General features: G+C 58.5%; 1 protein-coding gene across 1 annotated transcript; it reads left to right on the forward strand.

Annotated features, from left to right (window-relative positions):
- Window positions 1-9,358: 9,358 nt before the first annotated feature.
- Window positions 9,359-21,533, forward strand: MEX3C (mex-3 RNA binding family member C). Its single transcript, XM_069001639.1, has 2 exons — window positions 9,359-9,882; window positions 18,609-21,533. Exons 1-2 carry the CDS (start codon window positions 9,450-9,452, stop codon window positions 19,832-19,834), a joined length of 1,659 nt encoding a protein of 552 aa, XP_068857740.1. The 5' UTR covers window positions 9,359-9,449; the 3' UTR covers window positions 19,835-21,533.
- The last annotated feature ends 5,162 nt before the right edge of the window (window positions 21,534-26,695 follow it).

Here is a 26,695-nt window from a genome sequence, read left to right on the forward strand (position 1 = left end):
TGGGAAAAAATGGGGAAAAAAATGGGGAAAAAATGGGGGGAAAATGGGAAAAAATGGGGGGGAAATGGGGGAAAAATGGGGGAAAAATGGGAAAAAATGGGGAAAAAATAGGGGAAAATAGGGGGGAAAATGGGGCAAAAAAATGGGGGGAATTGGGGAAAAAAATGGGGAAAATGGGGGAAAAATGGGAAAAAATGGGGGAAAATGGGGGGAAAATGGGAAAAAAGATCAAAAGCTGGGCCAAGGCTGCCCAAGGTGGCGAGCGGCGAGAGGCCGCGGGCCAGCTGGCGAGCGGAGCCCCCCGGGGCGCGGCAGCTGCGGGCACAAAGGCGGCCCCGGAGCGCAGCTGGGCCGGCATTTGCATGGGAATGGGCTGGGGGAGGGGAAGGGGGGTTACGGGAATTGGGGGGGGGGGAGGGGAGGAGGGAGGGAAGGGGGGGTTTGGGGTTTTTTTGGGGGGTTTTTTTGGGGGGGTTTTTGGGGTTTTTTTGGGTTTTTTGGGGGTTTTATTGGGGTTTTTGGGGGTTTTTTGGGGTTTTTTGGGGGTTTTTTTTGAGGGTTTTTTTGGGGTTTTTTGGGGTTTTTTGGGGGTTTTTGGGGGCTTTTTGGGGTTTTTTTGAGGGGGGTTATGGGGTTTTTGGGGTTTTTTTGGGGTTTTTTTGGGGGGTTTGGGGGTTTTTTTTGAGGTTTTTTTGGGGGTTTTTTGGGGGGTTTTTTGGGTTTTTTTTGGGGGGTTTTGGGGTTTTTTTTGGGTTTTTTGGGGGTTTTTTGAGGTTTTTTGGGGGGTTTTGGGGGTTTTTTGGGGGGTTTTGGGGGTTTTTGGGGGTTTTTTGGGGTTTTTTTTTGGGGGGGTTTTGGGTTTTTTGGGGTTTTTGGGGGGTTTTTTGGGGTTTTTGGGGGTTTTTGGGGGGGTTTTGGGGGGTTTTAGGGGTTTTTTGGGTTTGGGGGATGGGAATGGGGGTTCTGGGAATTGGGGGTGGGGGAGGGGAGGAGGAGGGAGGAAGGGGGGTTTGGGGTTTTTTTTGGGGTTTTTTGGGTGGTTTTTGGGGTTTTTGGGGGTTTTTTGGGGGGTTTTTTGGGGTTTTTTTTGGGTTTTTTTGGGGTTTTGGGGGTTTTTTTGAGGGTTTTTTGGGTTTTTTTGGGGTTTTTTGGGGGTTTTTTGGGGGTTTTTATTGGGTTTTTGGGGTTTTTTTGGGGTTTTTTGGGGGGTTTTGGGGGTTTTTTGGGATTTTTTTTGGGGGGTTTTGGGGGTTTTTTTGGGGGGTTTTGGGGGTTTTTTTGGGGGGTTTTGGGGGTTTTTTGGGGTTTGGGGGATGGAATGGGGGTTCTGGAATTGGGGGTGGGGGAGGGGAATGGGGGTTCTGGGAATTGGGGGTGGGGAAGGGGAGGAGGGAGGGAAGGGGGGGGTTTGGGTTTTTTGGGGTTTTTTTTTGGGGGGGGTTTGGGGTTTTTTTGGTTTTTTTTAGGATTTTTTTTTGGGATTTTTGGGGGTTTTTATTGGGTTTTGGGGTTTTTTTGGGTTTTTTTGGGGGGTTTTTTGGGGGGTTTTGGGGGTTTTTTTTTGAGGGGGGTTATGGCGTTTTTTGTGGGGTTTTTGGGGGGTTTTATTGGTTTTTTGGGTTTTTTTTGGTTTTTTGGGGGTTTTTTTGGGGGTTTTTTTTGGGGGGGTTATGGGGTTTTTTGGGGGTTTTTTTGGGGGTTTTTTTTGGGGTTTTTTTTGGGGTTTTTAGGGGGGTTTTTAGGGGGTTTTTTGGGGGTTTTTTGGGGGGGTTTTGGGGGTTTTTTGGGTTTTTTTTTGGGGGGTTTTTAGGGGGTTTTTTGGGTTTTTTGGGGGGTTTTGGGGGGTTTTTTTGGGGTTTTTTTAGGGGGGTTTGTGGGGTTTTTTGGGGTTGGGGGATGGGAATGGGGGTTATGGGAATTGGGGGTGGGGGAGGGGAACGGGGGTTGTGGGAATTGGGGGGTGGGGGAGGGGAGGAGGGAGGGAAGGGGGGGAAGGGGGGGAAGGGGGGAAGGGGGTTTTTTGGGGGTTTTTTTGGGGGTTTTTTTGGGGGGGTTTTGGGGTTTTTTTGGTTTTTTTAGGATTTTTTTGGGGGATTTTTGGGGTTTTTTGTGGGGTTTTTGGGTGTTTTTATTGGTTTTTTGGGGGGGGTTTGGGTTTTTTTGGGGTTTTTTTGGGGGTTTTTTGGGGTTTTTTGGGGGGTTTTTGGGGGGTTTTTTGGGTTTTTTTGGGGGGGGTTTTTTGGGGGTTTTTTGGGGTTGTTTTGGGTTTTTTGGGTTTTTTTGGGGTTTTTTGGGGTTTTTTGGGTTTTTTTTTTGTGGTTTTTTTTGGATTTTTTGGGGGGGGTTTTGTGGGGTTTTTTGGGGGGGTTTTATTGGGTTTTTAGGGGTTTTTGGTTTTTTTGGGGGGGTTTTTGGGGGTTTTTTTGGGTTTTTTGGGGTTTTTTTGTGGGGTTTTGTTAGGGGGGGGTTTTGGGGGGTTTTTATTGGGGGTTTTTTGGGTTTTTTGGGGGGTTTTTTGGGGGGTTTTTAGGTTTTGTTGGGGGGTTTTGGGGTTTTTTGGGGGGGTTTTTGGGGGTTTTTGTGGGGGGATTTTGGGGGGCTCTTTGGGTTTTTTGGTGGGTTTTTTTTTTGGTTTTTTTTGGGGTTTTTTGGTTTTTTTGAGGGGTTTTTTGGGGGTTTTTTTGGGGTTTGGGGGAGGGGAATGGGGGTTATGGGAATTGGGGGGGGGAGGGAGGAGGGAGGGAAGGGGGGGGTTTGGGGGGTTGGGGGTTTTTGGGGGAATTTGGGGTTTTGGGGTTTTTTTTGGGTTTTTTTTGGTTTTTTTTTGGGGGGGGGTATGGGGTTTTTTGGGGGTTTTTTTGAGGGTTTTTTTTAGGGGTTTTTAGGGGTTTTTTGGGGGGGTTTTTTGGGTTTTTTGAGGGTTTTTTTTAGGTTTTTTGGGGTTTTTTGGGGGGATTTTTGGAGGTTTTTTGGGGTTTTTTGCGGTTTTTTGGGGGGTTTTTTGGGGTTTTTTTTGGGGTTTTTTTGGGGGGTTTTGGGGGTTTTTTTGGGTTTTTTGGGGGGTTTTTTGTGGGTTTTTGGGGGGTTTTGGGGGTTTTTTGGTTTTTTTTGGGGGCGTTTTTTGGGGTTTTTTGGGGGGTTTTTTTGGGTTTTTTTGGGTTTTTTTGGGGGGGTTTTTTGGGGGGTTTTGGGGGGGGTTTTTTGGGGGTTTTTTTGGGTTTTTTGGGTTTTTTTGGGGGGGGTTTTGGGGTTTTTTTGGGGGTTTTTTGGGGGTTTTTAGGGGGTTTTTGGGGGTTTTATTGGGGGGTTTTGGGGGGGTTTTTTGGGGGGGGTTTGGGGGTTTTTTTGGGTTTTTTGGGTTTTTTTGGGGGGCGGGTCTGGGGGTTTTTTGGGGGTTTTTTTGGGTTTTTTTGGGGGGGTTTTTTGGGGTTTTTTTTGGGGTTTTTGGGGGGGGGTTTTGGGGGTTTTTTGCGGTTTTTTGGGGGGTTTTTTGGGGGTTTTTTGGGGGTTTATTTGGGTTTTTTGGGGTTTTTTTGGGGGGTTTTTTTTGGGGTTTTTTGGGGGGTTTTGGGGTTTTTTGGGGGTTTTTTGGGGGGGTTTTGGGCTTTTTTTGGTTTTTTTTTTTGGTGGGGGTTTTTTGGGGGGTTTTTGGGGTTTGGGGGGAGGGGAATGGGGGTTGTGGGAATGGTGGGGGGGGAGGAGGGAGGAGGAGGGAGGGAAGGGGGGGTTTGGGGGGTTGGGGGTTTTTGGGGGAATTTGGGGTTTTTGGGTTTTTTGGGGTTTTTTTTTGAGGGGGGTTTTGGGATTTTTTGGGGGATTTTTTAGGGTTTTTGGGGGGGGGTTTTTTTGGGTTTTTTTGGGGGTTTTGGGGGTTTTTGGGGGGGTTTTTTTGGGGGGTTTTTGGGGGGTTTTTTAGGTTTTTTTTTGGGGGGGTTATGGGGTTTTGGGTTTTTTTGGGGTTTTTTTGGGGGTTTTTGGGGTTTTTTGTGGTTTTTTTGGGGGTTTTTGGGGGGTTTTTTGGGGTTTTTGGGGGTATTTTGGGGTTTTGGGGGGGTTTTTGGGGGTTTTTGGGGTGTTTTTTGTTTTTTTTTGGGAGGGGGTTATGGGGTTTTTTTTTGGGGGGGTTTTGGGTTTTTTTGGGGGGGTTTTTTTTTGGTTTTTTTTAGGATTTTTTGGGGGTTTTTGGGGGGTTTTTGGGGTTTTTTGGGGTTTTTTTGGGGGGGTTTTGGGGGTTTTTTGGGGGTTTTTTTGGGGGGGTTTTGGTTTTTTTTTTTTGTTTTTTTTAGGATTTTTTGGGGGGGTTTCGGGGGTTTTTTTTGGGTTTTTTGGGGGCTTTTTCAGGGTTTTTTGGGGGGGTTTTGGGGGGTTTTTTGGGTTTTTTGGGGGTTTTGGGGGTTTTTTGGGGGTTTTTTGGGTTTTTTGGGGGGGTTTTTTGGGTTTTTTGGGGGGTTTTTTGGGTTTTTTGAGGGTTTTTTTTTAGGGTTTTTTGGGGTTTTTTGGGGGGATTTTTGGAGGTTTTTTTGGGGTTTTTGCGGTTTTTTGGGGGGTTTTTTGGGGTTTTTTTGGGGTTTTTTGGGGGGTTTTGGGGGTTTTTTTTGGGTTTTTTGGGGGGTTTTTTAGGTTTTTTTTGGGTTTTTTTCAGGGGTTTTTTGGGGGTTTTTGGGGTTTTTTGGGGGGTTTTTTGGTTTTTTTTGGGTTTTTTGGGGTTTTTTTGTGTTTTTTGGGGGGTTGTGGGTTTTTTTGTTTTTTAGGGGAGTTTTTGGGGGTTTTTTGGGGGTTTTTTGGGGGGGTTTTTTTGGGGTTTTTTGGGGGTTTTTTTTGGGGGTTTCTATTGGGGTTGGTGAGGGGGGGATGGTAAAAGGAACCGTAAAAAATCGCCCCCAAAAAGTGCTGGGAAATGCCCCCCCCCAAAAAATCCCCCAAAAATCCTTGGGATTTTGGGGAAAATCACCCAAATTCTTGCGGAAAATCCTGGAAAATTCTGGGGGAAAAATCCTTGGGAAAATTGGAAAAAATTCCTGGAAAAATCCCGAGAAATCCCTGGGAAAAATCCTGGGAAATTCCTGGGAAAAATCCCAAAAAATCCCTGGAAAAAATTCCCAAAAAAATCCTGGGAAAAATAGGAAAAAATTCTTGGGAAAATCCCCAAAAATCCTGGGAAAATGATCCCAAAAATTCTTGGAAAAAGATCCCAAAAAACACTGGGAAAAAATCCTAAAAATTCTGGAAAAAAATCCTCAAAAACTCCTTGGAAAAATCGCAAAAAATTCTGGAAAAACTCCCAAAAATCCCTGGGAAAAATCACAAAAATCCTGGGAAAAATACCAAAAAATCCCTGGAAAAAATCCCCCAAAAAATCCTTGGGAAAATTCCCAAAAAAATCCCAGGGAAAAAATCCCAATAATTCTGGAAAAAAATCCTGGAAAATTCTGGGAAAAATCTTGGGAAATTGTCAGGAAAATTCCAAAAAATTCTTGGGAAAAATCTCAAAAAAATCCTGGGAAAAATCCCCCAAAAATCCCTGGAAAAAATCTCAAAAATCCGTGGGAAAATTCCCAAAAAATCCTGGGAAAAAAATCCGAATAATTCTGGGAAAAAATCCTGGAAAATTCTGGGGGAAAAATCCCGAAAAAAATCCCAAAAAAGTCCTTGGAAAAATCGCAAAAATTCTGGAAAAACCCCAAAAAACTCTGGGAAATTCCTGGGAAAAATCCAAAAAAATCCCTGGAAAAAATCCCCCCCAAAAAATCCTTGGGAAAAATATCCCCAAAATTTCGGGAAAAATTCCCCAAAATCCTTAGGAAAAATCCCAGAAAATCCTTGGGGAAAAAATCCCAATAAATCCCTGGGGAAATCGCAAAAAATCCTGGGAAAAAAATAAAAAAAAATTCTTGGAAAAATTCCCAAAAATCCTGGGAAAAAATCCCAAAAATTCTTGGAGAAAAATCCAAAAAAATCCTGGGAAAAAATCCAAAAAAAATCCCTGGGAAAAATCCCCAAATCCTGGGGGGAAAACCCACAAAAATCCCTGGGAAAATCACAAAAAATCCTGGGAAAAATCCCCAAAAATTCTTGGGAAAAAAAATCCCAAAAGTTCTTGGGAAAATTCCCAAAAATCCTGGGAAAAAATCCCAATAATACTGGAAAAAATCCTGGAAAATTCTAGGGGAAAAAAAAATCCCAAAAAATCCCTGGGAAAAATCCTGGGAAATTCCTGGGAAAAAAATCCCAATAAATCCCTGGAAAAAATCCAAAAAAATCCTTGGAAAAATTCCCAAAAATCCTTGGGAAAAATCCACACAAAATCCTGAAAATGTCTCTGTTTTTTTCCCCATTTTCCCCCATTTTTCCCCAATTTTCCCTGTTTTTTCCCATTTTTTTCCATTTTTTCCCCATTTTCCCCCATTTTTTTCCCAATTTTTCCCACTTTTCCCTCATTTTCCCCCATTTCCCTCTGGTTTTCCCCCATTTTCACCACTTTTCCCCAATTTTTCCCATTTTTTCCCCATTTTTCCCACTTTTCTCTCATTTTCCCCCATTTCCCCCAATTTTTCTTCACTTTTTCCCACTTTCCCCCCATTTTCCCGCGTTTTTTCCCCACTTTTCCCGCATTTTTTCCCATTTTTTTTCCTCTTTCCCGCATTTTCCCCCATTTCCCTCTGGTTTTTCCCTGTTTTTCCCTGTTTTTCAATTTTTCACCCATATTTTTCCCAGTTTCTTCCCAATTTTCCCCACTTTTCCCCCATTTTCCCCCATTTTTTCCCAATTTTTCCCAGGTTTTCCCCATTTTTCCTGGTTTTCCCCACTTTTCCCTCGGTTTTCCCCCCTTTTTTCCCAGTTTTCTCCGGGATTTTCCCATATCTTCCCATTTCTCTGGGATTTTCCACCATTTTCTCCCATTTTCTCCCATTTTTCCCCAATTTTCCCCCATTTTTCCCCATTTTTCCCCATTTTTCCCCATTTCCCCCCCATATTCCCCAATTTCCCCCCTTTTTTCCCCTGGATTTTCCCATTTCTCCCCATTTTTCCCATTTTTTTCTTGCATTTTTCCCACTTTTCCCAATTTTCCCCAGTTTTTCTCCCATTTTTCCCCATTTCCCCCCATTTTTCCCCATTTTTCCCCCATTTCCCTCTGGTTTTTCCCTCATTTTTCCCCATTTTTCCCCATTTTCCAATTTTTCCCATTTTTTCCCAATTTTCCCTCTGGTTTTCCCCTGTTTTTTCCCCATTTTCCCCCATTTTCCCCCTGGTTTTTCCCCCATTTTTCACCATTTTTCCCCTTTTTCCCCATTTCCCCCATTTTTCCCCATTTTTCCTCATTTTTCCCCATTTTCCCCAATTTTTCCCCCATTTTTCAACATTTTTCCCCATTTTCCCTTTTTTCTCCCATTTTTCCCATTTTTTCCCAATTTTCCCTCTGGTTTTTCCCCCATTTTTCACCATTTTCCCCCACTTTTCCCTTCTTTCTCCCATTTTCCCCATTTCCCCCCATTTTTCCCATTTTTCCCATTTTCCCCCATTTTCCCCCATTTTTCCCCCATTTCCCTCTGGTTTTTCCCCCATTTTTCCCCAATTTTTCCCAGTTTTTCCCTTTTTTCTCCCATTTTCCCCCATTTCCCCCCATTTTTTCCCAATTTTCCCTCTGGTTTTTCCCAATTTTTCCCATCATTTCCCCATTTTCCCCCTATTTTTCCCATTTTCCCCCATTTTCCCCCCTTTTCCTCCCAGTTTTTTCCCTTTTTCCCTTTTTTCCCCATTTCCCCCCACTTTTCCCAATTTTTCCCCATTTCTCCCCGTTTTTCCCCGGGGAAAAGCAGGAACAAAAGGGGGGGGGGGTGGGGAAATGGGGGAAAAGTGGGGAAAAATGGGGAAAAAACATGGGGGGAAACCAAGGAAAACTGAGGAAAAGTGGGAAAAATGGGGGGAAATGGGGAAAAATGGGGAAAACCTGGAAAAAAACAGGGAAAAGGGGGGGCAAATGGGAAAAAATTGGGAAAAGGGGCAAAAATGGGGGGAAATGGGAATACACAGGACAAATTGGGGAAGAATGGGGAAAATGGTGTAAAACAGGGAAAAATGGGGAAAAACGGGGAGGAAATGGGGAAAAATGGTGGGAATGGGGAAAAGTGGAGAAAACCCAGGAAAAAAATGGGGAGAAACCAAGGAAAAACCAGGGAAACTGGGGAAAAAGGGGGAAAAATGGCCAAAAAATGGGGAGAAATGGAAAAAGTGGGGGGAAACTAGGAAAAACCGCGGAAAACCAGGGAAAACTGGGGGGAAAGTGGGAAAAACTGGGAAAAAAACTGGGAAAAGTGGGGGAAAATGGGAAAAACAAGGAAGACTTGGGGGAAATGGGAAAAACAGGGAAAAATGGGAAATTGGGAAAACTAGGTAAAATTGGGGGAAATGGGGAAAATAGGAAAAATCGGGAAAAAACTGTGAAAACTGGGGGAAAAAAAGGAGGAAATGGGAAAAACCAGGGAAAAGTGGGAGGAAAGTTGGTAAAAATGGGAAAAACGGGAAAATGAGGAGAAAGATGCTGAAAAATGGGAAAAAACAGGGAAAAACTGGGAAAAGTGGGAAGAAACTGGGAAAAATGGGGGGAAATTGGGAAGATTGGGGAAAATGGGGGAAAACCGGGAAAAATAGGGAAAATGGGGGAAATTGGAAAAAAACAGGGAAAAGTGGGGAAAAGGGGGGAAAAATGGGAGAAACCAGGAAAACCTGGAGCAGACTGGGGGAAACAGGAAAAACGGGGGAAAAGTTTTTTCAGTGGATCCCAAAAATCGGCATCGGAATCCCCAAAAAAAAAAAAAAAATCAGGATTTGAGCTGAAAAATCAGGATTTTGATCCCCCCAAAAATTCAGGATGGGAACCGAAAAATCAGGCTTTGGAATCCCAAAAAACTGAGGTGGGAATCCCCGAACACGGAGAGCGGAATCCCTAAAAAAATCGGGATTGGGATCCTAAAAATTCAGGATTCTACTCGAAAAAAAATCAGGATTGGACAAAAAAATCCCCCCCCAAACAAATTAAAATTAAAAAAAAATGGGGAATCCCCAAATTTGGGGTTGGAATCCCAAAGCTCGGCAGCAGAATCCCGGAAAAATCGGGATTGAGATCCCTGAAAAATCCCAAACTCGGGACTGGGGGCGGGGCCTGTGAGTGATTGACAGGCGGCCCCTCCCCCTTCCCGCCCCGTGGGGCCGCGCCATATCCGAGGCGGGGCCGAGCTGTCAATCACCGCCGGGCCCCGCCCCTTCCTCCCTCTCAGCCAATCAGAGCGCGCCCAGCGCGGGGCGGGGCCGCCCCGCCCCCTCCGGTGCCTCCCCCGCCGCCGCCGCCGCGGCCGCGCCGAGGCCCCGCCATGGCGGCAGCGCCGCGCTGAGCCCCGGCCCCGCCGCTCCGCCCCGGCCATGGCGGCTCCGCTCTCGTAGCCGTGGCCGCCATGCCGAGCGGAGCCGCCGCCGAGGCCGCCGAGCCGCCGCTGCTGCTGCTCCAGCAGCGCCTCGCCGGCCTCGGCCTCCGGCAGCCCGGCGCGCTGGAGCCTCCCGGTGAGGAGGAGGAGGAGGACGGCGGAGAGCCGGAGCTGAGGGACGATGAGGACGAGGAGGATGAGAGCGCCGCGGCCGCGCTGCTGCTCCCCTCGGCGGCGCGGCCGCTGCCGCTGTTGCCGGCCCTGCTGCCGCCGGGCCTGGGCGCTGCCGAGGGGGCGGCCGCGGCCCGGGGCGTGATGGCGGCGGCGCCGTCCCGCGGCTGCGGCGGGGCCCCGGCGCTGGGCGGCGAGCAGGCGGCGCTGCTCCGCAGGAGGAGCGTCAACACCACCGAGTGCGTGCCCGTGCCCAGCTCCGAGCATGTGGCCGAGATCGTGGGGCGCCAGGGTGAGTCCGGGCACGGCCGGGCCGCGGCTCTCCCGGCGCAGCCGGCGGGGGATCTTTGTCTCCGGCCCTGAGGGCGGGGAGCCGCTTCTGCTCGGGGCGGGACCCTCCTGTCCTCCCCTGAGGGCCGGGAGCCGCTTCTGCTCGGGGTGGGACCCTCGTCCTCCCCCCTGAGGGCCGGGACCTCTTCTCCCCTCACACTCCAGGCTGGGACCCTACAGGAGCCCCCACCACGGTAGCCCTTAAATCCGGCCTTTCCGCCCCTAAACCCGTCCTTTCTGGTCCTAAACCCGTCCTTTCCGCCCCTAAACCGGACCTTTCCACCCCTAAACCCGGCCTTTCTGCCCCTAAACCCGGCCTTTCTGCCCCCATACCCGGCCTTTCTGCCCCTAAACCCGGCCTTTCTGCCCCTAAACCTGTCCTTTCCGCCCCTAAACCCGTCCTTTCTGCTCCTAAACCCGGCCTTTCTGCCCCTAAACCCGGCCTTTCTGCCCCTAAACCCGGCCTTTCTGCCCCTAAATCCGTCCTTTCTTCCCCTAAACCCGGCCTTTCTGCCCCCATACCCGTCCTTTCCACCCCTGAACCCGTCCTTTCCGCCCCTAAACCCGTCCTTTCTGCCCCTAAACCCGGCCTTTCTGCCCCCATACCCGGACTTTCCGCCCCTAAACCCAACCTTTCCACCCCTAAACCCAACCTTTCCACCCCTAAACCCAACCTTTCCACCCCTAAACCCGGCTTTTCCACCCCCAAACCCGGCCTTTCAGCCCCTAAAGCCGACCTTTCTGCTCCTAAACCCGGCATTTATGCTCCTAAATTCGGCCTTTCTGCCCCTAAACCCTACTCTTCTCTAAACCAACCGGTTCTTCCCCTAAACCCGACCTTTCCTCCCCTAAACTCAGCCTTTATGCTCTTAAATTTGGGGTTTCTGTCCCTAAACCCGGCCTTTCTGCCCCTAAACCCGACCTTTCCTCCCCTAAACTCAGCCTTTATGCTCTTAAATTTGGGGTTTCTGTCCCTAAACCCGGCCTTTCCGCCCCTAAACCCGACCTCTCCGCCCCTAAACCCGTCCTTTCTGCCCCTAAACCCGGCCTTTCCGTCCCTAAACCCGGCCTTTCCGCCCCTAAACCCGGCCTTTCTGCCCCCAAACCCGTCCTTTCTGCCCCTAAACCCGGCCTTTCTGCCCCTAAACCCGGCCTTTCTGCCCCTAAACCCGGCCTTTCTGCCCCTAAACCCAGCCTTTCTGCCCCTAAACTCAGCCTTTCCACCTTTAAACCTGACCTTTCTGTCCCTAAACCCAACTCTTCTCCTAAACCCACCTGTTCTTCCCCTAAACCCGACTTTTCTGCCCCTAAACCTGAGCTTTCTGTCTCTAAAACTGATTTTTCTGTTCCTAAACCCGGCCTTCCTACCAAACCCGCCTGTTCTTCCCTTAAACCCGATGTTTCTGCTCTTAAACCTGACATTTCTGCCCACAAACCCGGCCTTTCTTCCCCTAAACCTGATTTTTCTGCCCCTAAACCCGGCCTTTCTGCCCCTAAACCCGGCCTTTCCGCTCCTAAACGCAGCCTTTCTGCCCCTAAACTCAGCCTTTCTGCCCCCAAACTCAGCCTTTCTGCCCCCAAACCCGGCCTTTCCACCCCTAAACCCGGCCTTTCCACCCCTAAACCCGTCCTTTCCGCCTCTAAACCCATCCTTTCTGCCCCTAAACTCGGCCTTTCTGCCCCTAAACCCGTCCTTTCCGCCCCTAAACCCGGCCTTTCTGCCCCTAAACCCGGCCTTTCTGCCCCTAAACCCGACCTTTCCGCTCCTAAACGCAGCCTTTCTGCCCCTAAACTCAGCCTTTCTGCCCCTAAACCCGTCCTTTCTTCCCCTAAACCCGGCCTTTCCGCTCCTAAACTCAGCCTTTCCGCTCCTAAACTCAGCCTTTCTGCCCCTAAACTCGTCCTTTCCGCCCCCAAACCTGGCCTTTCCGCCCCTAAACCCGTCCTTTCCGCTCCTAAACCCGTCCTTTCCGCTCCTAAACCCGGCCTTTCCGCCCCTAAACCCGGCCTTTCCGCTCCTAAACCCGGCCTTTCCGCCCCTAAACCCGGCCTTTCCGGCGTTTGTCCCTCCGCTTGCCGCGGGAGCTGCTGCTTGCCCGCGGAGCAGGGCCCGTGCCGGCCGCTCGCCGGCTCAGCCTGCTCGCCGTGGGCCCGGCTCGGCCCCTGCGCTGTCGCCTCCCTGCGCTGTCGCCTCCCTGCGCCGGCCGGGCCGGGCCATCCCCAGCGGGCCCGCGGGAGCTCCGGCTGCTGCCCTCGGCTGCCCGGCGGGGCCTCAGCCCGGCTGCGCTGCCGCAGGTCGGTGCGGGCCGTGCCGCCGCTGAGCCCGCGCTCCCTCCGTGCTGTGCGCCATGGAGCGGAGCCGGGAGCGGGGCTGCCCTTCAGCAGATCGCAGCAGAGCCGCCGAAAATCGCACTGCGGCCGAGCGGGGCTGTGCCGGGAGCGGGGCTGTGCCCGGGGCTGTGCCGGGAGCGGGGCTGTGCCCGGGGATGTGCCGGGAGCGGGGCTGTGCCATGGAGCGGGGCTGTGCTGGGAGCGGGGCTGTGCCATGGAGCGGGGCTGTGCCATGGAGCGGGGCTGTGCCATGGAGCGGGGCTGTGCTGGGAGCGGGGCTGTGCCGGGAGCGGGGCTGTGCCGGGAGCGGGGCTGTGCCGGGAGCGGGGCTGTGCCATGGAGCGGGGCTGTGCTGGGAGCGGGGCTGTGCCGGGAGCGGGGCTGTGCCGGGAGCGGGGCTGTGCCATGGAGCGGGGCTGTGCCATGGAGCGGGGCTGTGCTGGGAGCGGGGCTGTGCCATGGAGCGGGGCTGTGCCATGGAGCGGGGCTGTGCCGGGAGCGGGGCTGTGCCATGGAGCGGGGCTGTGCCATGGAGCGGGGCTGTGCTGGGAGCGGGGCTGTGCCATGGAGCGGGGCTGTGCCATGGAGCGGGGCTGTGCCGGGAGCGGGGCTGTGCCATGGAGCTGTGCCATGGAGCGGGGCTGTGCCGGGAGCGGGGCTGTGCCATGGAGCGGGGCTGTGCCGGGAGCGGGGCTGTGCCATGGAGCTGTGCCGGGAGCGGGGCTGTGCCGGGAGCGGGGCTGTGCCATGGAGCGGGGCTGTGCCAGGAGCGGGGCTGTGCCGGGAGCGGGGCTGTGCCGGGAGCGGGGCTGTGCCATGGAGCGGGGCTGTGCTGGGAGCGGGGCTGTGCCATGGAGCGGGGCTGTGCCATGGAGCGGGGCTGTGCCGGGAGCGGGGCTGTGCCATGGAGCGGGGCTGTGCCATGGAGCGGGGCTGTGCCATGGAGCGGGGCTGTGCCATGGAGCGGGGCTGTGCCGGGAGCGGGGCTGTGCCATGGAGCGGGGCTGTGCCGGGAGCGGGGCTGTGCCATGGAGCGGGGCTGTGCCGGGAGCGGGGCTGTGCCGGGAGCGGGGCTGTGCCATGGAGCGGGGCTGTGCCGGGAGCGGGGCTGTGCCATGGAGCGGGGCTGTGCCATGGAGCGGGGCTGTGCCATGGAGCGGGGCTGTGCCGGGAGCGGGGCTGTGCCGGGAGCGGGGCTGTGCCATGGAGCGGGGCTGTGCCGGGAGCGGGGCTGTGCCATGGAGCGGGGCTGTGCCATGGAGCGGGGCTGTGCCGGGAGCGGGGCTGTGCCATGGAGCTGTGCCATGGAGCGGGGCTGTGCCGGGAGCGGGGCTGTGCCATGGAGCGGGGCTGTGCCGGGAGCGGGGCTGTGCCATGGAGCGGGGCTGTGCCATGGAGCGGGGCTGTGCCATGGAGCGGGGCTGTGCCATGGAGCGGGGCTGTGCCGGGAGCGGGGCTGTGCCATGGAGCTGTGCCATGGAGCGGGGCTGTGCCGGGAGCGGGGCTGTGCCATGGAGCGGGGCTGTGCCATGGAGCGGGGCTGTGCCGGGAGCGGGGCTGTGCCATGGAGCGGGGCTGTGCCATGGAGCGGGGCTGTGCCGGGAGCGGGGCTGTGCCATGGAGCTGTGCCGGGAGCGGGGCTGTGCCGGGAGCGGGGCTGTGCCATGGAGCGGGGCTGTGACGGGAGCGGGGCTGTGCCATGGAGTGGGGCTGTGCTGGGAGCGGGGCTGTGCCATGGAGCGGGGCTGTGCTGGGAGCGGGGCTGTGCTGGGAGCGGGGCTGTGCCGGGAGCGGGGCTGTGCCATGGAGCGGGGCTGTGCTGGGAGCGGGGCTGTGCCATGGAGCGGGGCTGTGCCATGGAGCGGGGCTGTGCTGGGAGCGGGGCTGTGCCGGGAGCGGGGCTGTGCCATGGAGCGGGGCTGTGCTGGGAGCGGGGCTGTGCCGGGAGCGGGGCTGTGCCATGGAGCGGGGCTGTGCCAGGAGCGGGGCTGTGCCGGGAGCGGGGCTGTGCCATGGAGCGGGGCTGTGCCATGGAGCGGGGCTGTGCCATGGAGCTGTGCCGGGAGCGGGGCTGTTCCAAGAGCGGGGCTGTGCCATGGAGCGGGGCTGTGCCATGGAGCTGTGCCGGGAGCGGGGCTGTGCCGGGAGCGGGGCTGTGCCATGGAGCTGTGCCAAGAGCGGGGCTGTGCCAGGAGCGGAACTGTGCCGGGAGCGGGGCTGTGCCATGGAGCGGGGCTGTGCCCGGGGCTGTCCCAGGAGCGGGGCTGCACTGAGAGCGGGGCTGTGCCATGGAGCGGGGCTGTGCCATGGAGCGGGGCTGTGCCATGGAGCGGGGCTGTGCCGGGAGCGGGGCTGTGCCTTGGAGCGGGGCTGTGCCATGGAGCGGGGCTGTGCCATGGAGCTGTGCCGGGAGCTGTGCCTGGAGCCGTGCCCGGGGCTGTGCCAGAGTGGCCGCGGTCCGGCACAGCGGCTCCAGCCCTCCCTGCCGGGAGAGCGCAGCTCGTGCTGCTCCTGCAGCCTTGCTGCAGGATCCGTGTGTCCCAAGGGCCTCTTGGAGTGGGATCCGAGTGGGATCCGTGTGTCCCGAGGGGCTCTCGGAGTGGGATCCGTGTGTCCGGAGGGGCTCTCCGAGTGGGATCCATGTGGGATCTGTGTTTCCGGAGGGGCTCTCAGAGTGGGATCCATGTGGGATCCGTGTGTCCGGAGGGGCTCTCAGAGTGGGATCCATGTGGGATCCGTGTGTCCGGAGGGGCTCTTGGAGTGGGATCCGTGTGGGATCCGTGTGTCCGGAGGGGCTCTTGGAGTGGGATCCGTGTGGGATCCGTGTGTCCGGCGGCTCTGCTGGAGGTCCAGTGTGGATCCCGTGGCCTGGGAGCTGCTCAGGAGCAGGGCGGGGAGCGCGCTGGGGACGGCGTTTGATTGTGGAGCACCGGCTCATCACCGACTGGCTCCTGTCTACATAAACTTCCCTTCAAGGTCGCTTTTATCACTTTTTCCCCTCCCCAAGTTCTCTGTGCCTCGGGAGCCGGGGCTGGGCAGGGCCGAGATGGCCGGGGCTGGGCAGGGCCGAGATGGCCGGGGCTGGGCAGGGCTGAGATGGCCGGGGCTGGGCAGGGCCGAGATGGCCGGGGCTGGGCAGGGCCGAGATGGCCGGGGCTGGGCAGGGCTGAGATGGCCGGGGCTGGGCAGGGCCGAGATGGCCGGGGCTGGGCAGGGCCGAGATGGCCGGGGCTGGGCAGGGCCGAGATGGCCGGGGCTGGGCAGGGCCGAGATGGCCGGGGCTGCTGTGCGGCTCGCAGCTGTGGGCGTGAGGTGTGGGGTGAGAGCCCTGCTCACCAAACTGCACGGCTGCTGCTCGGGAGCAGGGACAGCACGGGCCTGGGGACACCCAGAGAGGGATGCTCATCGTTGCTTCCATTCCCGTCCCACCCCAGAGTGGGCACCGCGGTGACTCGAGCAGCAGCAGGAGAGGGGAAGGCCCGTTTCCGCTGTGGCTGCGTGGAGCAGGGCTCTGTGGGGTGATTTTTGGGTGGTTTGGGTCTCAGGGCAGCCGGTCAGCCCACACGGGGCTCCAGCCGCGGCCGCTCAGCCGTGCTGGCCCAGCCCTCGCTGGGTGCCGAAAAAGGGAGCAAACCCGAGGGGTTCTATTGGTGTCAGTGTGAACTCACGGCTTAAAGCCCTGCCTAGGGACACTTACAGAGCCGGACCGACGGTGGTGACACTTCCGTCCTCATACCCGAGTCCCCTTTCAGGCTTTTTTTGCCCCGGTACTTCACAACCCCGGACACAGTGCCCTGGGGGTTGCAGGAGCGCAGCACGGCGCACTTCTCTTTGTCCTGCTGTCTCTGGGCTCCCCGGGTCCTCCCTCGGCCGCACGGCCCCGTGGGTGCCCAGCCCCGTGGGTGCCCAGCCCCGTGGGTGCCCAGCCCCGTGGGTGTCCAGCCCCGCGGGTGCCCAGCCCCGTGTCACCGCGGCCGGGCAGGGAACGGGACCGGCCGTGCCCCAGCGGCGCTCAGCGGGGACTGAGGCAGCAGGGAGGGAAAGCGGGGAGCTGAGCTAAAGCAAATAAAAAGCCGAGCACGATCCCGCTGGAGCGGGCTGCTGGCCTCGCGTCCTGACGTGAGACCGACTGTGCCGGGGCTTTCCAGCGCTCCTTGGAGGCCGAGCCCGGCGGGCACTGGCTGGCTCAGAAACGCTGGCTCTGTGTGCGGTGACGCCCTGCAGCACTCTCTGACTTTATCTGCGAGCTCTCAGGGTGACCTTGGCACTCCGGCACACGCACGGGAGCTGTCCGTGGAGGCTGGGTTTGCTGAAAGTGCTGTCCCGTCCCTGCTGCCGGGAGCTGAGGCAGTCGGTGCCCTGCTTTCTAGGCCTGGGACTCGCGGCTTGGTGAAAGAAGAGCTCTGCCCACCTCGGTCTCCCTGCCACAGTGCCAGGAAAACAGGCAAGGTTTGGGAATGTGGCTGTGGCAGAGAATCTCTGGGAGCGTCCAGCCGGATGCGAAACGGAGCTGGAGGTGCAGAGACCTGACTTGGTTCAAGTTTCTAAAACATCGGGAAAATCTTGTGTAGAGTGTGAGCTGTAGGAACGGTGGAGGGATGCGGAGTTAACAGGCCCCGAGCCGTGGTCTGTGACAGCGGATTGTATCCCTGCATGTGTGCCACGCCTGGTGCTCCTAAATCAGCACTCCTTACGTCCGGCCCTGTAATCTTCAGGAAATAAGGAGATGGATGGATGGATGGATGGATGGATGGATGGATGGATGGATGGATGGATGGATGGATGGATAGCCAGCCATACCTAGGTGCAACGGGGTGAATGGAAGGGATGTGTAAGCTGGGGAATAATGGATACGCGTCAGGAGCCCGCAGCTCAGCTGTCCCAGCAAGCGGCGTGTGAAAGGGGCAGGGGCTGTTCTGGGAACCCGGGGACGTTCCGGGTTCGAGCCCACGGTGTGTCCCGGGTTATGCAGGGAGGAGGGGGCAGGCTGAGTGAGGGCAGGGAGCGCAGGGGCCGGGCACGAGCGGGGCAGGGAGCGCAGGGGCCGGGCAGGAGTGGGGCAGGGAGCGCAGGAGTGGGGCAGGGAGCGCAGGAGTGGGGCAGGGAGCGCAGGAGTGGGGCAGGGAGCACAGGGGCCGGGCAGGAGCGGGACAGGGAGCGCAGGAGCGGGACAGGGAGCGCAGGGGCCGGGCAGGAGCGGGGCAGGGAGCGCAGGCCGAGGTGCTGCTGCCTGGTGCGCGCAGGGCTGGCGCGGCTTCAAAGCGCCGCGGCTCTGCCACCTCCTCCCGGCGCCTCCCGGCCCGGTTCTGCCCCGTTTCTCATCCGGCAGAGCCCCGGTGCCCTCCTCGGCGGGAGGCTGAGGCGGGCGGGTTCGCCGTGTCCTGCGGCGGTCCCAGGAGCTGCCCGAGATGATGAGCTTCCCCTGCGGCTGTGTCCTCGGACACAGCGCTGCTGCTGCTGCGTGCAGCCCGGCCAGGCCCCTGCAGCGCCCGCAGGAGCGGCCCTTCCTCCATCTCCAGCCCACCTGCGCTTCGCTGGCCTTTGCCGGGGACGTTCCTGCATGAAGCGCCACGAGGGGCTGTTCAGCCGCGCAATCGTCGCCGCGAGCCAGCGGGGGCCTGGGGGCGAGGGCTGGGAGAGGCTGCTCTGTGTGCCCGGAGCGGCGAGAGGCACTCGGAGTGAATGGGGAGAGGGGAGCAAGCTGCCGGTGCTGGAAAACCCCGATCTGCCGGCGCTGCTCCCAGCTCCTTCCCGATGAGGTGTTGTGGGGCACGGGCCAGGGAGGGGCTCCCCCGTCCCACAGAGCAAAGCAGAGTTTAAACAACGCTGATAACGGGAGGCAAACGAGGGAATCGGGGCTTTATCTGTGTCCCGCACAGGCTGCGGTGCAGCCCCTCTCTCACCTGGAGATGTTTGATCTGCTCTGAGGTCAGCGCTGGCTGTCGGTGAAGGGCTGGTGCGCCAGCAGGGCTCTGTGTTGTTACCCTGGGGATACTGCAGGACCTCAGGGACGCCTGAGGGACACCCAATCGGGGAAAAAAATGGGAATGCACTGACCTTTATGGGATGGTCAGGATGTGGGCGTCACAGAGGGACAGCCGTCCGTGACTGTGCTCAGCGTGCTGGCCACTGAGCAGGGGCTGGGCCGGCGCAGCCCGAGGAGCGCTGCTGGAGCGGCTCGTGGCTCGGGCTGCGAATCGCAGGAGCGAGCTGTCACCGCAGTCCCTGATGGGGCTGCAGAGACAGAACCAGCAGCCTCTGTTCCCCCGTGGTTTCGGGAGGCTCTCGGGCGGGGCTGGAGCAGGCGCGGTGCCCGGGCCGGGCCGCCCGGCTGACCTCGTGTGTTTCCCTGCACAGGCTGCAAGATCAAGGCGCTGCGGGCCAAGACCAACACGTACATCAAGACGCCGGTGCGCGGCGAGGAGCCCGTGTTCGTGGTCACGGGGCGCAGGGAGGACGTGGCCATGGCCAAGCGGGAGATCCTGTCGGCCGCCGAGCACTTCTCCCTGATCCGGGCGTCCCGCAACAAGGGTGGGGCGGCGCCGGGGGGCCCGTGCTGCGCGCCCGCGCTGCCGGGGCAGACCACGGTGCAGGTGCGGGTGCCGTACCGCGTGGTGGGGCTGGTGGTGGGGCCCAAGGGAGCCACCATCAAGCGCATCCAGCAGCAGACGCACACCTACATCGTGACGCCCAGCCGCGACAAGGAGCCCGTGTTCGAGGTGACGGGCATGCCCGAGAACGTGGACCGGGCGCGCGAGGAGATCGAGATGCACATCGCCATGCGCACCGGCAGCTTCGTGGAGCTCAGCGACGACAACGACTTCCACGCCAACGGCACCGACGTCGGCTTCGAGGGCGGCCCGCCCGGCCCCGCCTGGCTCGGCGCCCAGCCCGCGGCCCCCGCCCGCGCCAGGATGGTCTCCAGCTACAGGAACGACAGCTCCAGCTCGCTGGGCAGCGGCTCCACCGACTCCTACTTCGGGAGCAGCCGGCTGGCCGACTTCAGCCCCACCAGCCCCTTCGGCGCGGGCGGCTTCTGGTTCGGGGAGGCGCCGCCCGCCGTGGGCGCGGAGGAGCTGGCGCTCGACTCTCCCGCGTACGACTCGCTGCCCGCGCCCTCCCAGGCCATTTGGGCCCCCTTCGAGCCCGCGGCCCCCCTGTCCGGCCTGGGCGGCGACGCGGCGGGCAGCGCCAAGGCCCCGCGCCGCGGCAGCCAGCCCCCCACGCCGCGCCTGTCGCCCACCTTCACCGAGAGCCTGGAGCACCCGCTGGCCAGGAGGGCCCGGAGCGACCCGCCGGGCTGCGGCCGCCAGCCCGGGCTGCCCATCTACATCCCCGCCTTCTCCAACGGTACCAACAGCTACTCCTCGTCCAACGGCGGCTCCACGTCCAGCTCGCCCCCCGAGTGCCGGCGCAAGCACGACTGCGTCATCTGCTTCGAGAGCGAGGCCATCGCCGCCCTCGTGCCCTGCGGCCACAACCTCTTCTGCCTGGAGTGCGCCAACCGGATCTGCGACAGGGACGCGCCCGCGTGCCCCGTGTGCCAGACCGCCGTCACCCAGGCCATCCAGATCCACTCCTAGCGCGGTGCACTGCCTCAGAGCCCGCGGGGGCGGTACCCTGGAGCAGAGCCGGCTGAGTTCTGACTGCCGGGCGTGCCGGGATCAGGCTGGAGTGGTGGATGGCTGGCTGCTCCCTCGCGGGCCGCTGCGGTAACGCCGAACCCGCGTGGGCTCGGTGTGGCGCGGTGTGGGCAGGTGGATGGATGTTCAGCGGGGATGGTCGGGGGGATGTTGCGGCACAGGGAGGGGAGGTTTCCCCCAATTACAACTGAAATGGAAAAAATATTCCGGGGTGTTGTAAAGGGCTCGGAGGTTGGGCTGCGTGCCGGCAGCCGCGAGCCTCGCCGCCGGCCGCCGTGGCACTCTCAGCTAGCAACACTTCCAATGCTGCCTTCTCTACACTGCCAGTGCTGAGCAGCAGGTTTGGGAATTCCCTTCTGTTCCGCTTCCCACAGCAGCTTATGCCTGGCTCCTCAGCATCGCCAACACCTCTTCTGTTCTTCTCAGTAGCGCGGGTTGGTTTGTTGGCACGGCTGCTGCCAGGGGCAGGGCACCGCCTCACGGACAGCGGCCGCAGCGGCCCGGCCTGGCTGCGCTGGTCAGCGTGTCCGGAGGGTCAGGGCCGAGGTTTGTGATTCCCACCCATGCCGGAGTGCCCCGGGAGGGTCCGTGGGCCCGGCGAGGGTGCTGACATTCCATTCACTGCGAAATCACCTTCTAGAGAGTCTGCAGATCAAAATGTGAAGCATCTTTGTGTCCGATCCTTGTCTTGCACACGATACAAATACATACTTTATTTTTGTTGAGGAACAGGAAACGGGGAGCAGCATGGGTGCCCTTGCAGCGCTCGCCCTTCAGCGGCCGCCTCAGCAGCCCTGCAGCTGCTTTGCTTCGTTTCAAAATTCTCTTTCCAATCACAAGTGTAAGAAAAGAGAAGAGGAGAGCCTCTAGAGTGCTCTTCTTGCATTTCAGCCTGTGGGTGTTTCTAGCTCTGCCATCCTCGGCGTGTTCCCAGGTCTGCGCTGGCATGTGGTAAAACAACAAACACAAACGATCGGAGCAAAACAAGAAAGCAAAAACAAACAAACAAAAAAAAAAAAAAAAAAAAGAAAGGAAAAAAAAAAAGATACCAAGCGGAGTTTTGGTGGATTTTTTCTAATTTTTTTTTTTTTCTTTTTTCGGAGCATTATTTTCCCAAGGCAAAGCTTTTTTTCTCAGTATAACGGAAAAAAAAAAAGAAAAAAAATTTAAATGAAATTATGCGTATGTCGAACTAGTGAACACACAGAAAACTTTATTTTTTATTTCCACTTGAAGAGTTACATTTCGTACAGAAGTTTACAGATAACGGTTTTTATTTTGTGATTTCGAGTTCCTCGAGGGCACGAGCCCATCCTGCGCCGCCCCGGCGGCTCTGTGGCCACCCTGAGGCCTCGGCTGGCCACGAGCAGAGCCCCCGAGCACGGCCAGCGTCCGGCCGAGCCCCGGCGAGCGTTTGCTAATTTTGCTACACTTTTTGTTATGTGTATGTAGGGAGCCGTAGGGACTACAGGTTCAATTTGAGTAAAGATTAAATAAAAAGCATATATTTTATGATAAAGGGCCTTTAACTTATGACGGCCAAAGCACTGATATTATTATATATTTGCTGTAAAGAGAATTATAAGAGTTTTATTTTTCTGATATTAAAAGTTACTTAATAAAGACTTGTTTCCATTAACTTGAATGTTCTGGTGGCTGCCTGTCACTGCGGGGGCCGGCGAGGGCGGGGCGGGTGGCAGAGCCCCGAGCCCCGGCTGCAAATCCTGCTGGGAATTCCGCGGGGGCACTGCTGGTGGGTGTGAGCGAGGTCCTTCCCAGGAACTCTTATGGAATGATTTGGAGGCAAAACAAACCCAACATGATCCTTCTCAAAGCAGAGAACGCGCTGGGTGAGCGTGAGCGTGTGCTGCTCCCTCAGTGTGAGCGTGTGCTGCTCCCTCCGTGTGAGCGTGTGCTGCTCCCTCACTGTGAGCGTGTGCTGCTCCCTCCCTGTGAGCGTGTGCTGCTCCCTCCGTGTGAGCGTGTGCTGCTCCCTCCGTGTGAGCGTGTGCTGCTCCCTCCCTGTGAGCGTGTGCTGCTCCCTCCCTGTGAGCGTGTGCTGCTCCCTGGCTGTGAGCGTGTGCTGCTCCCTCCCTGTGAGCGTGTGCTGCTCCCTCAGTGTGAGCGTGTGCTGCTCCCTGGCTGTGAGCGTGTGCTGCTCCCTCCGTGTGAGCGTGTGCTGCTCCCTCAGTGTGAGCGTGTGCTGCTCCCTGGCTGTGAGCGTGTGCTGCTCCCTGGCTGTGAGCGTGTGCTGCTCCCTGGCTGTGAGCGTGTGCTGCTCCCTCAGTGTGAGCGTGTGCTGCTCCCTCAGTGTGAGCGTGTGCTGCTCCCTCAGTGTGAGCGTGTGCTGCTCCCTGGCTGTGAGCGTGTGCTGCTCCCTCAGTGTGAGCGTGTGCTGCTCCCTCAGTGTGAGCGTGTGCTGCTCCCTGGCTGTGAGCGTGTGCTGCTCCCTGGCTGTGAGCGTGTGCTGCTCCCTGGCTGTGAGCGTGTGCTGCTCCCTCAGTGTGAGCGTGTGCTGCTCCCTCCCTGTGAGCGTGTGCTGCTCCCTCCCTGTGAGCGTGTGCTGCTCCCTCAGTGTGAGCGTGTGCTGCTCCCTCAGTGTGAGCGTGTGCTGCTCCCTCAGTGTGAGCGTGTGCTGCTCCCTGGCTGTGAGCGTGTGCTGCTCCCTCAGTGTGAGCGTGTGCTGCTCCCTCAGTGTGAGCGTGTGCTGCTCCCTGGCTGTGAGCGTGTGCTGCTCCCTGGCTGTGAGCGTGTGCTGCTCCCTCAGTGTGAGCGTGTGCTGCTCCCTCAGTGTGAGCGTGTGCTGCTCCCTCAGTGTGAGCGTGTGCTGCTCCCTGGCTGTGAGCGTGTGCTGCTCCCTCCCTGTGAGCGTGTGCTGCTCCCTCAGTGTGAGCGTGTGCTGCTCCCTCAGTGTGAGCGTGTGCTGCTCCCTCAGTGTGAGCGTGTGCTGCTCCCTCCCTGTGAGCGTGTGCTGCTCCCTGGCTGTGAGCGTGTGCTGCTCCCTCAGTGTGAGCGTGTGCTGCTCCCTGGCTGTGAGCGTGTGCTGCTCCCTCCCTGTGAGCGTGTGCTGCTCCCTCCCTGTGAGCGTGTGCTGCTCCCTGGCTGTGAGCGTGTGCTGCTCCCTCCCTGTGAGCGTGTGCTGCTCCCTGGCTGTGAGCGTGTGCTGCTCCCTCCCTGTGAGCGTGTGCTGCTCCCTCCGTGTGAGCGTGTGCTGCTCCCTCCCTGTGAGCGTGTGCTGCTCCCTCAGTGTGAGCGTGTGCTGCTCCCTCCCTGTGAGCGTGTGCTGCTCCCTCAGTGTGAGCGTGTGCTGCTCCCTCCCTGTGAGCGTGTGCTGCTCCCTCCCTGTGAGCGTGTGCTGCTCCCTCCCTGTGAGCGTGTGCTGCTCCCTCAGTGTGAGCGTGTGCTGCTCCCTGGCTGTGAGCGTGTGCTGCTCCCTCCCTGTGAGCGTGTGCTGCTCCCTCAGTGTGAGCGTGTGCTGCTCCCTCAGTGTGAGCGTGTGCTGCTCCCTCAGTGTGAGCGTGTGCTGCTCCCTCCCTGTGAGCGTGTGCTGCTCCCTCAGTGTGAGCGTGTGCTGCTCCCTGGCTGTGAGCGTGTGCTGCTCCCTCCCTGTGAGCGTGTGCTGCTCCCTCAGTGTGAGCGTGTGCTGCTCCCTGGCTGTGAGCGTGTGCTGCTCCCTCAGTGTGAGCGTGTGCTGCTCCCTCAGTGTGAGCGTGTGCTGCTCCCTCCCTGTGAGCGTGTGCTGCTCCCTCCCTGTGAGCGTGTGCTGCTCCCTGGCTGTGAGCGTGTGCTGCTCCCTCAGTGTGAGCGTGTGCTGCTCCCTCAGTGTGAGCGTGTGCTGCTCCCTCCCTGTGAGCGTGTGCTGCTCCCTGGCTGTGAGCGTGTGCTGCTCCCTCCCTGTGAGCGTGTGCTGCTCCCTCAGTGTGAGCGTGTGCTGCTCCCTCCCTGTGAGCGTGTGCTGCTCCCTCAGTGTGAGCGTGTGCTGCTCCCTCAGTGTGAGCGTGTGCTGCTCCCTCCCTGTGAGCGTGTGCTGCTCCCTCCCTGTGAGCGTGTGCTGCTCCCTCCGTGTGAGCGTGTGCTGCTCCCTCCCTGTGAGCGTGTGCTGCTCCCTCCGTGTGAGCGTGTGCTGCTCCCTCCCTGTGAGCGTGTGCTGCTCCCTCCGTGTGAGCGTGTGCTGCTCCCTCCCTGTGAGCGTGTGCTGCTCCCTCCCTGTGAGCGTGTGCTGCTCCCTGGCTGTGAGCGTGTGCTGCTCCCTCAGTGTGAGCGTGTGCTGCTCCCTCAGTGTGAGCGTGTGCTGCTCCCTCAGTGTGAGCGTGTGCTGCTCCCTCCCTGTGAGCGTGTGCTGCTCCCTCCCTGTGAGCGTGTGCTGCTCCCTCCCTGTGAGCGTGTGCTGCTCCCTCCCTGTGAGCGTGTGCTGCTCCCTCCCTGTGAGCGTGTGCTGCTCCCTCAGTGTGAGCGTGTGCTGCTCCCTGGCTGTGAGCGTGTGCTGCTCCCTCAGTGTGAGCGTGTGCTGCTCCCTCAGTGTGAGCGTGTGCTGCTCCCTCCCTGTGAGCGTGTGCTGCTCCCTCCCTGTGAGCGTGTGCTGCTCCCTCCGTGTGAGCGTGTGCTGCTCCCTGGCTGTGAGCGTGTGCTGCTCCCTGGCTGTGAGCGTGTGCTGCTCCCTCAGTGTGAGCGTGTGCTGCTCCCTCAGTGTGAGCGTGTGCTGCTCCCTCAGTGTGAGCGTGTGCTGCTCCCTCAGTGTGAGCGTGTGCTGCTCCCTCAGTGTGAGCGTGTGCTGCTCCCTGGCTGTGAGCGTGTGCTGCTCCCTCAGTGTGAGCGTGTGCTGCTCCCTGGCTGTGAGCGTGTGCTGCTCCCTCAGTGTGAGCGTGTGCTGCTCCCTCAGTGTGAGCGTGTGCTGCTCCCTGGCTGTGAGCGTGTGCTGCTCCCTGGCTGTGAGCGTGTGCTGCTCCCTCCCTGTGAGCGTGTGCTGCTCCCTGGCTGTGAGCGTGTGCTGCTCCCTGGCTGTGAGCGTGTGCTGCTCCCTCCGTGTGAGCGTGTGCTGCTCCCTGGCTGTGAGCGTGTGCTGCTCCCTCCCTGTGAGCGTGTGCTGCTCCCTCAGTGTGAGCGTGTGCTGCTCCCTGGCTGTGAGCGTGTGCTGCTCCCTCAGTGTGAGCGTGTGCTGCTCCCTCAGTGTGAGCGTGTGCTGCTCCCTCCCTGTGAGCGTGTGCTGCTCCCTGGCTGTGAGCGTGTGCTGCTCCCTCCCTGTGAGCGTGTGCTGCGCCCTGGCTGTGAGCGTGTGCTGCTCCCTCCCTGTGAGCGTGTGCTGCTCCCTGGCTGTGAGCGTGTGCTGCTCCCTCCCTGTGAGCGTGTGCTGCTCCCTCAGTGTGAGCGTGTGCTGCTCCCTCCCTGTGAGCGTGTGCTGCTCCCTGGCTGTGAGCGTGTGCTGCTCCCTGGCTGTGAGCGTGTGCTGCTCCCTCAGTGTGAGCGTGTGCTGCTCCCTCCCTGTGAGCGTGTGCTGCTCCCTCCCTGTGAGCGTGTGCTGCTCCCTCCCTGTGAGCGTGTGCTGCTCCCTCCCTGTGAGCGTGTGCTGCTCCCTCAGTGTGAGCGTGTGCTGCTCCCTGGCTGTGAGCGTGTGCTGCTCCCTCCCTGTGAGCGTGTGCTGCTCCCTCCCTGTGAGCGTGTGCTGCTCCCTGGCTGTGAGCGTGTGCTGCTCCCTCAGTGTGAGCGTGTGCTGCTCCCTCAGTGTGAGCGTGTGCTGCTCCCTCCCTGTGAGCGTGTGCTGCTCCCTCCCTGTGAGCGTGTGCTGCTCCCTCCGTGTGAGCGTGTGCTGCTCCCTGGCTGTGAGCGTGTGCTGCTCCCTCCGTGTGAGCGTGTGCTGCTCCCTCCCTGTGAGCGTGTGCTGCTCCCTCAGTGTGAGCGTGTGCTGCTCCCTGGCTGTGAGCGTGTGCTGCTCCCTCAGTGTGAGCGTGTGCTGCTCCCTGGCTGTGAGCGTGTGCTGCTCCCTCCCTGTGAGCGTGTGCTGCTCCCTGGCTGTGAGCGTGTGCTGCTCCCTGGCTGTGAGCGTGTGCTGCTCCCTCAGTGTGAGCGTGTGCTGCTCCCTCAGTGTGAGCGTGTGCTGCTCCCTCCCTGTGAGCGTGTGCTGCTCCCTCAGTGTGAGCGTGTGCTGCTCCCTGGCTGTGAGCGTGTGCTGCTCCCTCAGTGTGAGCGTGTGCTGCTCCCTCCGTGTGAGCGTGTGCTGCTCCCTCAGTGTGAGCGTGTGCTGCTCCCTCAGTGTGAGCGTGTGCTGCTCCCTGGCTGTGAGCGTGTGCTGCTCCCTCAGTGTGAGCGTGTGCTGCTCCCTCCCTGTGAGCGTGTGCTGCTCCCTGGCTGTGAGCGTGTGCTGCTCCCTCCCTGTGAGCGTGTGCTGCTCCCTCAGTGTGAGCGTGTGCTGCTCCCTCAGTGTGAGCGTGTGCTGCTCCCTCAGTGTGAGCGTGTGCTGCTCCCTGGCTGTGAGCGTGTGCTGCTCCCTGGCTGTGAGCGTGTGCTGCTCCCTGGCTGTGAGCGTGTGCTGCTCCCTCAGTGTGAGCGTGTGCTGCTCCCTGGCTGTGAGCGTGTGCTGCTCCCTCAGTGTGAGCGTGTGCTGCTCCCTCAGTGTGAGCGTGTGCTGCTCCCTCCCTGTGAGCGTGTGCTGCTCCCTCCGTGTGAGCGTGTGCTGCTCCCTCAGTGTGAGCGTGTGCTGCTCCCTCCCTGTGAGCGTGTGCTGCTCCCTCCCTGTGAGCGTGTGCTGCTCCCTCCCTGTGAGCGTGTGCTGCTCCCTCAGTGTGAGCGTGTGCTGCTCCCTGGCTG

The sequence above is a fragment of the Aphelocoma coerulescens genome (genome assembly GCF_041296385.1).
Source record: "Aphelocoma coerulescens isolate FSJ_1873_10779 chromosome Z unlocalized genomic scaffold, UR_Acoe_1.0 ChrZ, whole genome shotgun sequence".
NCBI lineage: Eukaryota > Metazoa > Chordata > Aves > Passeriformes > Corvidae > Aphelocoma > Aphelocoma coerulescens.

Excerpts from the sequence above, each read along its gene's own strand:
- MEX3C (XM_069001639.1), top strand. The coding sequence starts at position 9,450 with ATGCCGAGCGGAGCCGCCGCCGAGGCCGCCGAGCCGCCGCTGCTGCTG. Across the intron at positions 9,883-18,608 it reads CGAGATCGTGGGGCGCCAGG|GCTGCAAGATCAAGGCGCTG; the intron begins GTGAGTCCGGGC and ends TTCCCTGCACAG.